The sequence below is a fragment of the Tympanuchus pallidicinctus genome, unplaced genomic scaffold, assembly GCF_026119805.1.
Source record: "Tympanuchus pallidicinctus isolate F22 unplaced genomic scaffold, pur_lepc_1.0 scaffold10, whole genome shotgun sequence".
Classification (NCBI taxonomy): Eukaryota; Metazoa; Chordata; class Aves; order Galliformes; family Phasianidae; genus Tympanuchus; species Tympanuchus pallidicinctus.
This window is the reverse complement of record NW_026294619.1, coordinates 19024001-19037054: the sequence shown is the minus strand read 5'-3', so window position 1 is coordinate 19037054 and position 13054 is coordinate 19024001. Positions and strand designations below refer to the sequence as shown.

Sequence of the window (13054 nt, the reverse complement as noted above, 5' to 3'; positions counted from 1 at the left end):
GGATTATATACTGTATATCTGCCTCACATAAAGCTGTCGCTGTATTACTCAAAAAAAAAAAGAAAAAGTTTAGGTTCCAAGAGCCCAGTGGGGCTGGAGTCTGCTGAAGATGGGAATGTTTATAAGCTCTGTGATATTAACTGCAGCACTCAACCTCAGGTGACATAAAGCATGCAAAAAAGAACTTTCTGTCAGTTTTATTATTTCTAAAAAGGTTCCCCTTGAAAGAGAAGAGTGACCTTGCTCTGCTGAGCTGACATATGCCACTGAATTAATGGCTAAGCTTTGCTGTAGGGAAGCTTGCAGAAACATTACAACTCCAATGGCTGACTTTGCTGTGAACATTAATCAGAGGAACCAACATGATGTATCAAACACTCATTTAAAAGTAATAAAAACTAACTCCCTTTCCTCCCTCCCTGCCCCCCAAGTTTCTTAGAATTAGCTTATTGTTGGTCATTACCTGTTGTCAAGGGTAAGGCTGCAGGACTGCAGTAAAACTTGTACAAGGGCTTTCAAAAGTTTGCTTACTCTTCAGAAAAACAAATGAGCTTTCGGGATGGTCAGATTTAACCGTGACTTAGAGGTCATTTTTTCATCTTGTTCCCCTTTGGAAGGTCATGTGAAGGAATACTCCAGCTGCAGGAGCTTTTGTGATCATTGCACATAGCAGACTCCTACCTCTGGGAGGGACACTAGCCAGCACCCACCCCACGTCGTGTGCAGGACAGGCACAGGGCTCCCTCAGAGCTGGCCCCCTGGGTATTCTTCAGCTCCTTCTTTGTCAGTTATATTTTCATATTCTCTTAAAGCCCGTCTTGCAAACATACGTGTGAGTAATTCCTCTCACATGAGAAATCAAATGGAACACTGCAAGGTCAGGGCCTGGATAACGCACAGCATTAATAAAATCATGCTGTATATGGAAGTAGAGATGGGACTTAAATTCCAGTAAGGTAATTTGTTTTTAAAATACAAAAATTTGCGTGTGAATTTCTCTGATTTGGGAGGAGGAAGGTTCAGGATAGGAAAAAAAAAAAGTTATTTAAGGAATTATATTATTACGTTATTTAAGGGATTACAGACCAAAGCCTGCCATGCTTACCCAGAGTTTAACCCTTCTTTGCTCAGACAGTGCTGCTCCCCTTTGCTGCAGTCAGGGCTTATGGAAGGTGGATTCCAGGCTTCGGTGTCTCTGCCCACATGCAAGTGAAAGGTGGAAAGGGATAATAGTGCAGGAGAGGTGCACATCATGCCAAGTCCTTAACTGTCACTTTCATAGCTTCTCTGAGTTTGTCACACATCCTTAACCTTCTTTTAAAGTCATTTTCTTTTCATGGTTTTGTGTGCCACTGAAAGTCACTTTTAATTAAATGTCATATAAATAATAAAGTCTTAATTACATAATTATTGCAGATACCCATGTGCACGCTCCCAGGGTTGGACAGCTTGCCAGCAGAGCACTTGAAGTGCCTTTTCTCAACGGGATCTGAGAGCGCTCTGCAGCAGTGCTGCTGGTTAACATGCAGGGCCTGCGTGCATTTAAAGGAAGACGCAGGCCTCTTCACTTCCCCTTGCACATTGTGCAAAACTTGGCTGCAAACAGACCATTCTTAGTGCTGCGATCGACATTTTTTAAATCGCTTCCTCATTTTGTCCCTCACAAACTAGTTTCAGCAGAAATGGTGAAAATCGCTCCTTTTTTGCTCAGCCTCTCCGTGCATCTTGCCCCTTCCCAAGGAAAACTTACAAGGACAGAGCTGACCCTGTGAACTGCTGCACTCTTGTTCACCCTCATGAACAGCAGCTCAGCGCCAGCTCTGTGTCCCATACCCACATCCTCAGGACCCGGCCTCTGGTATCACTGTAGAGCTGGTGTTTGGGTAGAAGCCCTGACAAATGGATCACCAGCTGTGGTGCGCTGTCAGTGCAGGCTGGAGAGGACAAGTACCCATCAGAGGTCTTGATAAAACAGCTGCTTGGTGTTTACTTCCAATGTGAAATGCTGGGAGAGCATTAAGTACAATTGATTTGTTGTTTTATACAGCTTTTATTTTCCAGTCATTTTCTGCCATTAAAATTAGGATTTTTGCTCTGAAGTTCCAAGGTAGCAGCCTTGCTCTAAAACCGCTCTGCTCTCTTTGCTCCCCACCTCTGCAGGAGCAGAATACCAGATCACATTAACAACCAGAGTCTTTTATGGAGTCGTTTTTAAGCCAGTTAAAAATGCCATTTCAGTAGATTGCCCTATTTGAGTTAGCAGGAACAAGCTGTATCTTTTTTATTGCTTTTGACTGGCCAAGTACAAGGTTTAGGCCATGTTTCGTGTTGACTATAAAGTTATATTAATAGCCTGGTTAGTGGTCAGATGCTCTATATGTGTAACTAATGTGTAAATAGGAAAAATGTCTGAGGTAGAGGGGTCATAATGTCTCTTTTTTTTACTTCTTTATTACACTTCTGAGTTACTAAATCTTGTATGCAAATTCCCATTCTCTATAAAGAAGTGAGAAGGGCTCGTGATGGTGGTTTGTGTTTTGTTGTGTTGGTTTTTTTTTTCTTTTTCTTTAGAACATCCTGAAAGCAGAGATTTACATCCTTGCCTTCAGGGAATGTAGGAGATAATTTTCGTTGATTATCTGTGACAGAAGTAAGTTGAGGTAGCATAGCGATTATATTCACCCCTATGTTGATGACTCCTAATTTCATTCCCAGCATAGTCCCCTGGTTCTGAAGGGACTAGTAGCATGAGGGAACAGGTGAATTGAATCATATCCTGAGCTCCACTTATCTTCATTGATCCAAGAAGCAAGTGATTGTCCTCCTGGGAGCTGCTGTGTCTCCTTCTGAGCAGAGAGGGAAGAACACAGGGTGTTTGAGGCAGGTGAGGAAACTTGCAACAGGCTGAAGTCTCTGTTACTCTCAGCAACTGCTTTTGCCCCTTTACAGCTTGTTCTGAGTAGTCTGGGGATTAATGGAAGCTAAAAACGAAAATGTTTGCAGGAATCTGAAGAGACTTATTCATGTAAGAGGGTCAATACAAAACCATTGCATCATGCTGAACTTAAATTCTATTTTCAGTGGGACTTGAAGCAAAAAATAACGAGCCAGAATTTCTCACAGCAGGGAACCAGATTTCTGAGCAGTGTAAATTGTCCAAAGGAAAATATGAGATGAATATTACCCATAATGATTACTTAGCATGATGTCTTCTGTCAGTTTTGGTTTGAAGGTTGTCCTTTGACAAGAACTACCTGACTTCTGTGATTATTTGCTCTACAGTGGAAGGATGCATTCACAGAATCATAGAATCACAGAATTGTTTGAGTTGGAAGGGACCCTTCAAGGTCATCTAGTTCAATTCCACTGCAATGAACAGGGACACCTACAGCTAGATCAGGTTGCTCGGAGCCCCATCCTGCCTGGCCTTGAATGTTTTATAATTTGAAGAGATGGTTCTCAGAACCTCTTCTTGCTGCTGCTTTTCTATTTGTATACTGTACAGTTTTCTGGGGAAAATTATTAACTATTTGCAGAGAAAACAGATCACAAACTGCAGACTGTCCAAATTAAAATCAACAGCAATTAGATGCCATTTGCCTCTTATTAGATGTTGTTTACCTCTTTTAAAATTATTATCTAAAGTTCCTGGATATCAGAGAAGTAAATATATTGGAAAGGACAGAAGACTGATTTGAAATATTGAAACACCTTTGACATTTTTCATTATGCTAACAAAATATACCAGAGAGACAAGGGTAAGGATTAGAGCTTTGGCTTCTAGAAATTAGTTGATTGGTCATTGTGTAGAAAAATAAATATGTTCCTTCACCAGGTCCCTGGCCGTGTCTCCATTAGATTTTACTGAGCAAATTTGTATTTGCTTAATGTATCCATTGGTAGATCTTCCATGAATCCAGCCAGTTAAGTCAATTGATCTTATAGGATGCAGAACAATGGTATCAAAAGTCAATGCATATTTTCTCCTCGTAGCTTTGCATTTACGTTAAAAGCTTCCCTGCAATTGGAAATAAGGCCTGGTGGTATCTTCACAGGGTTGGTGTTCCCTGACATTAATGCAGTGACTGAAACCACTGAAAGTCACTGTCCTGCTCCCCAGCAGCCCATAGCTTCTAAATCAGCCTTTTGTTATCAGTATAATGGGGTTGAATACATTTTTAAAAGGTGGTAGCTATTGATTACTTAATGGAAAAAGTTAGTATGGAGAAGTGCTGAAGCAGCCCTATTTCGTACTCTCCAGTGCAATGAGACCATTATCTAGAAGAGTGGAAATCATCCCGTAACCCTTATTAATATTTAATAGGGATGAAGCAACACTGAAGTATTCTACAAAATAGCCCCAGGCTTCTGCCCGTGTAGGATATAAGGTTGTTTCAAGGGTCAAAAAAAGAATAACTGATTTCCCTGTGCTCAGGCTGTTTATAGGTAAGATCAACAACAAACAATGTTTTTCCTCTTGTTCCTTTTAAAGTATTTGCAGCACATCTGCACTTTAATATACAGTTATTCCTACTAGACATCTTCAAGTGATTGAATGCAACAGAAAGGTCAGTGTATGTTTAGAGATCACTGTGTGAGAGAGACGATTTTATACTTCCCCAATATTGCTGTGAATCCCAGCCTCTTGCTTCGTGCTTCAGGGCACATTTGGCTGGGTTGACAAGCCAGTGAAAGGTGTTAATTCTGTCTAATAGAACCATAATCCTTGGGGCTGTGTTTTCATATCATACTATTGAGCTAACCCCCTTGTCACAGGATATTGTTAATCTAGTGAGTAGTAAACTTCTACATGGAAATTTTAGATGAAATTAAGGTGTACACTCTAAATTGCCCTTTTCAATTTCATGGGGTAAAAACAAACAAACAAACCACGGTGTTTAGCTAGCAGAGATTCCTTGGGAAACTGCAATCAATTAAGAGGAGAGCTGTGTGGTTTTCCTTTTTTTTTTTTCTTTTTTTTCTCCACTCCAGTGAATAATAAATGCCATTTGTCCAAAAATATTCACAAATCTGGGTCAGCATCTACAAATAACCTTTGGCTTGAAATGTTTTCCAGGTCAAATTGGCCCCAGAAATGTTAATAGGGAAAAAAAAAAAAAAAAACCCTACCATGAAAAAAAGAGATGTAAGGTATTATTTCTTTTTCTCTTAAACTCCAGTGGTTGAAACGTGGACCCAAAATGTGGATCCTCTCCTATTTAGTTGTGCTCGGTTCTCTGCCCTTGCTATGTTCAAATGGCAACAGTGAGGATTTTTTACTTTCAGCTGTGCTTCAGGGTAGGCAAATTTTTTCCTCTCTAACAGAGACAAAATATTCTCACTTGGCTTCCCATAGCTTTTCTTCGTCTTATTGTTTTTCCCCTCTGGTAACTATTTTTAGTTTAAAAGTGACTGTGTGTAAGCGATAAAGAAGCTAATATGGCCAGTAACCCTGTGATTTATGAGCAGGGACAGAATAAGATGGAGTCCTTCCTGGCTGGAAATACCCAGGGGAGGTACGCGTGTGCTCTGCGTTGCCGGTATCATTTGGATGAACTCCTTCCTTAAGACCACAGTTGTGAAGCCTGAATGCCAGCTCATCACCCTGCACGGCATTGGGAGTATGACAGCGCTACCGATGAGTCCCTCGGAGGACTAACTGCTGCCAGAAAAGAGTGTCAGGAGGCAGAGCAGCAAACAGCAGCTTGGTGTCTGTGGGCAGAGCTGGCGCTCACAGAGCTGCCAGAAGCTGAAATTGTAACTTGCATGTCAGCTCAAAAAGGTCCCTTCCTTACAGGAAAGTCTGAAACCACTTAACTAAATCTTTCAAGATACAGTCTGTTTGTGTATTACTGTGTAGTTTTTACCCCTAGAAGGCATTTTGAGTGTTCAGAAATAAACAGAAACGATATTGCATATTATAGGATAGTAAAGCCTCTTTGAGAAATCTGATGCTCCATTAAAAGCTGTGCATTTAGTATGCAAGAGTGAAGAGTTTTAAAAAATGGATTCATTCTAGATTTAGCTTTGACTATTAGTGAAGATGTAAAAACAAGCTGTTAAAACACTGTGTAGTTGGTAAATTCTGGCTATTATTAGGGGCACACTTAAATGGACTTCTGACATATCAGCAACAAAAGCGTGTGGCCCGATTATTCTGCTGCTCTCCCACAACATGTCTTTTGGCCAAAACACATTGCTGCTACTTAGCAGTCCTTGCCAATTCCTGTTGGTAAAGAAGCCTGGACATGCTTCCTAGCCACAACCATAAACTTTAACAATGGTTTCCACCACCATAACCAGCTGTATGGCTCCTCTTGTACTTATGCAAGTAGGGATTTTTTCTGAGCTCACAGACAGCTATCTAACCCAGAGGCTTCTCATAAATATCTGCATATAATTAATATGGAATGGATAAAAAGAACGCAAATCGCACCCATTATCTAATTTGTATTTGAAGTAGTATTGTTCCTCTCATTCATTTTTCTGCTTCCAGCAGTAAAGACATAATTCTTTTCCCTGCAGTCACCTAGTTTGTTTCTGCTGGATGTAGCAGCTCATGGTTGACTGACTTGGGAGGAATTTTTAACAGTGACTTGGAGGTAGTATTTAAGTCTTCATAACAGAGCAAATTACCAACAGTGAGTCAAGGTTTGTCTTCTTTTCTTTACAGCGCACCAGTAGTTTTGGAAGCTTTGACCGTTTCAGATATCACTCAGTATCAAAGACAGATGATTCAGCTGAGGTCTGTATCAAACAAAATTTTGCTTTCTTCAGTTCTCTTTCCCCCCCCCATGAAAACTGTACAAAAACTTTGGGTAACCACTGCGTGAATTTTACACTGGGAAAACTTTGCTGGTGTACCTAGATCTGTCTGGATGATTGAGTTCTTGCCAAAATGAGCATGAGAATCACATTTTAACATTGCTGATTCAGTGTGAATATCAGAAGCAACTTTTCAAAAAGGCAAAAGTGCTTTTCAGTCTGGTGTATTCCCAAATTAACCTGGATGCAGCCCACAAATGTGTCATTTTTGTTTTAATCAACCTTCATAAATCCCCACAATTGTTTGGATGAAAGACAATAAGCAAAAGGAAACAACATTTCCTAGCATAAAATGTATTTTCTTTCTGACATTCACAGTATAGTGGTATGCTGCAAATTTGTTTTAGTATTCCCCAATAAAATGGCTGTGATTGACTTTTGTCATCTTAATTGCATTGGTGTCCTTAAATTTTTTCTGTCATTCATGTTTTTCTGTGCCAAATTTTATTTTCATGGTATGTTGCATACATTTTTACTTCAAATCAGGTGTCTGAGTTGGAGACTGTAAGTGATATTGGAGATGCAGCACAAACCAAAGCAGCGTATAACGGAAGAAGCTTGGGAAAGAAGATGAGAGCCATTTCTCTTACCATGAAGAAAAAGATGGGTAAAAAGTACATCAAGGCACTCTCTGAGGAGATGGTAATTACAGCTTAAGAATCCTTAATAATACACACAAAATGAAAATGTTATGTGGATTTTACTTTTTTATGCTTCAGGCAGCTATCAGTCATGAGACTCCATGAAAACATTGTTACAAGTATTGAATTAAAATAGCTTTTAGTATATAGCTTTCCTTCCCCATGCATGCTCACGTACAAACACGTGCACAGATACCATTACAGCATCACATGGTAAGAATCAAGTTAGACAAAGGATTTTTATATCATTGAATTTTGCTTTGTCATCATGGAACATTTGTGTAAGCACAAAAAAAATCTCTTAATATGGAAACAGGGAAATACTGGATGAACTTAGTTGTCAGTCTGATACTCAACCTGTACAAAACATTTCGTTAGGAGAATTAATCTTCAAATACAGTTTTGGTTTTTTTTCCAAAGTCCATTTTATAGAGGTCAGCCAGCATCCTACAGCATGACAACTCATTTGACTTATCTGCTTTTTCTTTATTTAATGCAAATGAAGCTATCTTCATTAAACATAAAAACACTGTCTATTTCACACATATCTTGTGTCTTTCAGTTCTGAATTTTGAAGCACATAAGGAAAAATGAAATGTCCCTAAAAAATCTAGCTGATCTGTATCCTATCTCATACACGTGTCAACATCAAATAACAAGGGAAAGCAAGCAAAAAACTTCAGAAATTGAAAAATACAAAGTGTTGAACAGGATATTGTTAGGCAGTTTTAGAGGTCAAAGACAAGGGTTCGCAATTCATTTGCTTAGTTGTTTTTTTTGTTTGTTTGTTTGTTTTCTAAAATTCTGCAGGGTGCAGTGCATGAATTTTATAGTACAGAAAAGAAAAATTAGAATTGTGACATTTAACTTGTGGGCATTTACAGCAACTATTCACATGACAGGAATTCAATGAATGGTATGGCTGGACACACATCTACTGTGATCTTCATTCCTGCAGTAGACGGTGGCAGTCAATACTGGTCCACTGATTAATCGATGGCTTGTGCCGATGATTGGTGTAACAAACACTGCCCTTGCTGAAAAGCATTAGTCTTTCATTTTGGTGCTATGCCTTGTATATACCTGCACCTGTCTCTTCTTCATACCTGCTTGACTCCGTGCAAAAGGACTCCACCAGTGAACTGATGAATGATTAACATGTTTCGAGTATGATGTAACATTTTAAGTACTGCATGATCTTTCAGTTGTGTGTTGACAATGTGATGCAATCTGCTAAAGAACGTCCTACTTTTGAAAGCTCATTATTATTTCACTTAGCTGTTACATCGTCCCTAACTCAGCTGCGATTGAAAAACAGACCTTCTTGTTTTAAATTCCTTAAGTGTATAAGCTGTGATTTCTGAAGCGTGATTTAATGTTACGAACTCCAGGGACCAATTTCATACATCATTAGATTTTATAAGAGAAACACGCATCTGTTAATTCTGGAATGCCCTGGGTTTTGAGGCAAGTGTATAGGTTGAGCAAGGTAGGGAGCATGGTGCAAACAGCGATGCTGTATGTGCGTGCAAACTGTCTCTGAAATGCCCTTGCTCAGGTGCCAGCACACCTCTAAGTGCGCACGATTTTCAGAAGTTCCACACAATCCATAGATGTCTCAGCTTGCCCTTCATTATGAGCTTACAGAATTAATCTTTATACTTCTTCTTCAGAGACAATTATAAAAACCATCTTATCTGTCTACCTGTAAATTACTCACTATAAGCCTTTGTGCTGCTGTCATATATTGCATCTGGTGAGATGGAGAATTACTTGAACAGAAATGAAATTGAATGGGGTAGAGAAGAGACAAGTGCTGGTACTGGGCATCCTTGATTCTGGATAGATTGGTACTGGATAGATGTCCAGACATCAACTTCTTAATAAAATGGTTCTTAATAAAATGTAATGATGATTAAATGCTCAAGTGCAGTGACGATTGAAAAGTAAAATAAAATTTTCTAAAATACATCTCTTGGTGGTTAACAACTGATTCTTTTTGTTAAAGAATGAAGAAGGAAAAGATGACAGTGATCCTGGTGGTGGAATACACACTGAGAAGGTCTCCCTGAAAGCCAGTGACTCTATGGAAAGTCTCTATAGTCTAAACAGTGGCCAGAGCTCATCCAGTAAGTACAAGATATCCAGACTTCTTAGTCAGTCGCAGCTTCAATATGGTTATTTCTGAATTCTGAGGTATAAGAGCCAGTGATTAAAAATGTGATACTAGTGCACTCTTCAGTCTGGCAGACAAAAGTATAATCTGATCAAATGGGTAAGGAAGAAATTCCTGAAATAAACTGAGTGTTTTTAAGAGTGGAGATATTATTATTATTATTTTAACTACATGGAATATATGATAGGGAATGATACAGGTATGTATGCCAGGAATGTTTTTGAGGGCTAGCACTGCTGGAGTGCTGGCACCCGCAGAGTTACAAATCCTGAGTGTAGCCACAGAAGCATTTTCTCTAACAGTAGCGTCTACGAGTTCATTCTTCACTCTGAAGATGTGAGACAGACAGTGTGAGAAATAGTCTGAGTTGAAGAGTGATGAGAGCCTGAGCTGGTGGCTTCAGATCATGATGTTGACACAATCCGCTTCTCTGCAAATCCACTAAATCCCAGGCCCCAACAGAGCTGTTGGAACTTCTGACGAGAAGTGGAGTTCACCTCCACCAGTCTGTCCATTGCTCAAATGTGGACAGTCAGACAGTCATTGGGCAGCAAGTTACAGCAGTCCATGGTGACATTGCTATGCCATCGCTGCAGGCTTCACGTGAGCCCTGAGTTGCAGTCCCAACCATTTGCACTTAGTCTTTTATCTGGCCCTGAGACAGAGCTGTACACTTAAGCAATCACTTCAGACAAAACCATTTTTATGATCATTTTATATGATGTGATTTGTGAAAATTGTATATGAGAGTTTACTTCCAACACACTGCTGCTCTTATCTAAAAACATATTTGGATGGGATATTGCAGAGCTTGCTCAAATTTGCTTGAATTACTATGCTGATATTTTATTGCTCAACTTGGATAAAATGACGGGCAGAAATGTTGATAAGATTAAAATTTCCCTCTGCAATGCAGGTTCCTTTGGTGCTTTAGCTCACTCTGTAGTGAAATAAAATAACTTCTACACTACTTGTTTTCATTCCTCTCAATAAACAGGAGAAGTTCAGCAGAATTAATTCCCTAAATTGCAAATTGAGAGTACATGATATTTATCTGCAGAGTGATATTTTTAAAAGTCTGTGTGTGTAAAATGTGTAATCTATTAGTATCATCACCAGAAAAAGATTATTGGATGGAAGATGTTAATGAATGATCTCCAACTAGTCTCTCACAGTATGGTTTTTTGCATGTATTTTGCCTGGAATGTGTCAAAACCATGTGAAGTATGTTCTTTTTAATTCTGTGCCTTTAAAAACCTCCCTCTCTGCTGCCATACAGAATGGAATGTCTGCACAGTTAGTGCAGGAGATCTCAATTTCCACTTGAATCTCTTTAAGGTGGGGTGACCAGCTGCTCTGATGGAACAAGCAACAGGGATAGCCTCCGGTTTGATGATGAAGTCCCTTACAGTGGGCCATTCTGCGGCCGAGCCAAAGTGCACACTGACTTCACACCAAGTCCTTATGACACAGACTCTCTGAAAATTAAGGTAAGATGACCATCAGGATTTCTCCTTTTCTGGTGAGAACATCGGAGATGCACGTTTTATGTCTGAGAACACGTTAACAAAAACATTTTTAACTGGTAAACACATGTACCACTCTAAAAGCAGAACAGATCTGCTTCTGCTGAGCTTCTATAATGACTGAGTTCTGACTGCACGTTTTTAAGGCATAGGTTCAGCAGGCACCTCACCATGGCTTTCCTTGGGTAAAATTCATGTTGCTCCCTACACACTAGGAGATCTGGAGGAAGAAAAACATGAGTCTCACGGGATGTGAAGTTTCTTCCCCAGCTAGGACGTCTCAAAATCGTGGTGGTACTCATTGATTTTAATGCAAACAGCCCATCTTTCCACTAGGCCTTCATTTAAGCATACTTTTGAATTATGGATTTTCTCTGGCTCTGATATCATGGCAGAGGTGTCCAGAATGAGGGAGTGAGAAAAAGGAGATCCAGATACATGAACAGTACTAGGAAGATCCAGCTTTTTTCTTCTTCATCTGTGCACAGATACAATCAGTAATATTATTGTTCAAACTGTGCACAGCTATGTAATCTGAACAACTTTCTTTTCTCTCTGTAAACACCTTTCTACCAAGACTGCATCCACACTTCAACATCTTCTTCTCTTCTTCATAGCCTCTTCTCATCCAGATCCTCATTCATATCTCACTGCAGTCCTCTTCTTTTCCTCTCAGGCCTATATTACAACAATTGCTCAGTGAATAATTGCAGTTTTCACCACATGCCCTCCACTTCCACACATGCCCATGGCCTTTCTTTCAGGACAATTTAATAGTTCATGAAACAGTAAATTTCTGCTGCTTTATCTAGGTTACTTTTAAAATCAATGGGGTAGTGTATTTTATAATTATAAGCTAATATGTAGGGTTGAAATGCACTAAGAATATCGCAATAAATTCCAGTACCCTGAATCTGAATTCAGGTTGCATCTACAGCTTGCCTTAAAGATACCACCTAATCCTGATCTGTTTCCACATCTAAAGTTCCTGAGCACGGTATAAATAAGTAGAGCAATGTATGTGCTTATAGAGTTTTAAACAAATGTTAGTTTAGTCTCCATTTCAAACATGCTCATAGCTTTAAGCTTCATATTTTAATGAAATCAGCTCATGTGAACACAGTGAATTTCACACTGGGGTTTGTACCAGACTAGGGTGACAGCTTTATTTACTTTACTCACCATTTCTTGCCCAGAACAGAAACATTTAAAAATCTCAGAGATAATAAAAGATATTGTTAACGAACTGAGTTTGATTTTTCAGTTTACAACAGTCTGCCAAATTAAGTATGTATGTAAGGATTTGTTGTAGAACTCTATAAATAAGATAGATATTCAGTGGTTTTATAAGTTCTGTAGTGTCTGACCAGAAGAGCAGACTCAAGTCTACCATCACGGGAGCAAGCTCTGTAGAGGATGTGACTTACAAGGGAGTCTTTCTACTACCAAACTACTCAGAATTACTGGTGTTTTGAGTTGAGAATCCAATTCCCACATCTTGGTGTGAACACCTTTAGGAACAAGCCTTTCTGAAGTTGCTATATTGTTACTCGTCTTTTTCCCTTACCTTTTTGAGTGCATGAACAAACTTGGAGAACTGAAGTTTTTAGGTCTGTCTGCTGAGGTATTTTCCTTATTTTCCCACTCATTTTCAGTCCTTTGGGAAGCATTCTCGTGAAGATATTAAGATATTTAGAGAGTTAAATGTTCTTTATTGCCTTTGAGAAAAGTAGCTGGTGTTTCTTACCAAAAAATGGGTAAGAGTCCATCTTTCATTTACTTCAGCTATTAGTTTTAGAAGATGCCTGGGACAATGGATATTAAGATAATTGCATAAGTGGATTAGGGTAAAAGAACTAGGTGAGTAACTGCGTAAAGCATTTGGA

The 13054-nt window shown here is 39.3% G+C and overlaps 1 protein-coding gene across 3 annotated transcripts in view; it reads left to right on the top strand.

Moving 5' to 3' along the window:
* Positions 1-13054, top strand: part of SAMSN1 (SAM domain, SH3 domain and nuclear localization signals 1) — an 86316-nt gene that overhangs the window by 62959 nt on the left and 10303 nt on the right. For all 3 annotated transcript variants that reach the window (XM_052666966.1, XM_052666976.1, XM_052666986.1), the window contains 4 exons: positions 6674-6745; positions 7312-7467; positions 9475-9595; positions 10981-11132. In XM_052666966.1, the coding sequence (XP_052522926.1) occupies positions 6674-6745; positions 7312-7467; positions 9475-9595; positions 10981-11132 (501 nt within the window). The remainder of the gene's footprint in view (positions 1-6673; positions 6746-7311; positions 7468-9474; positions 9596-10980; positions 11133-13054) is intronic.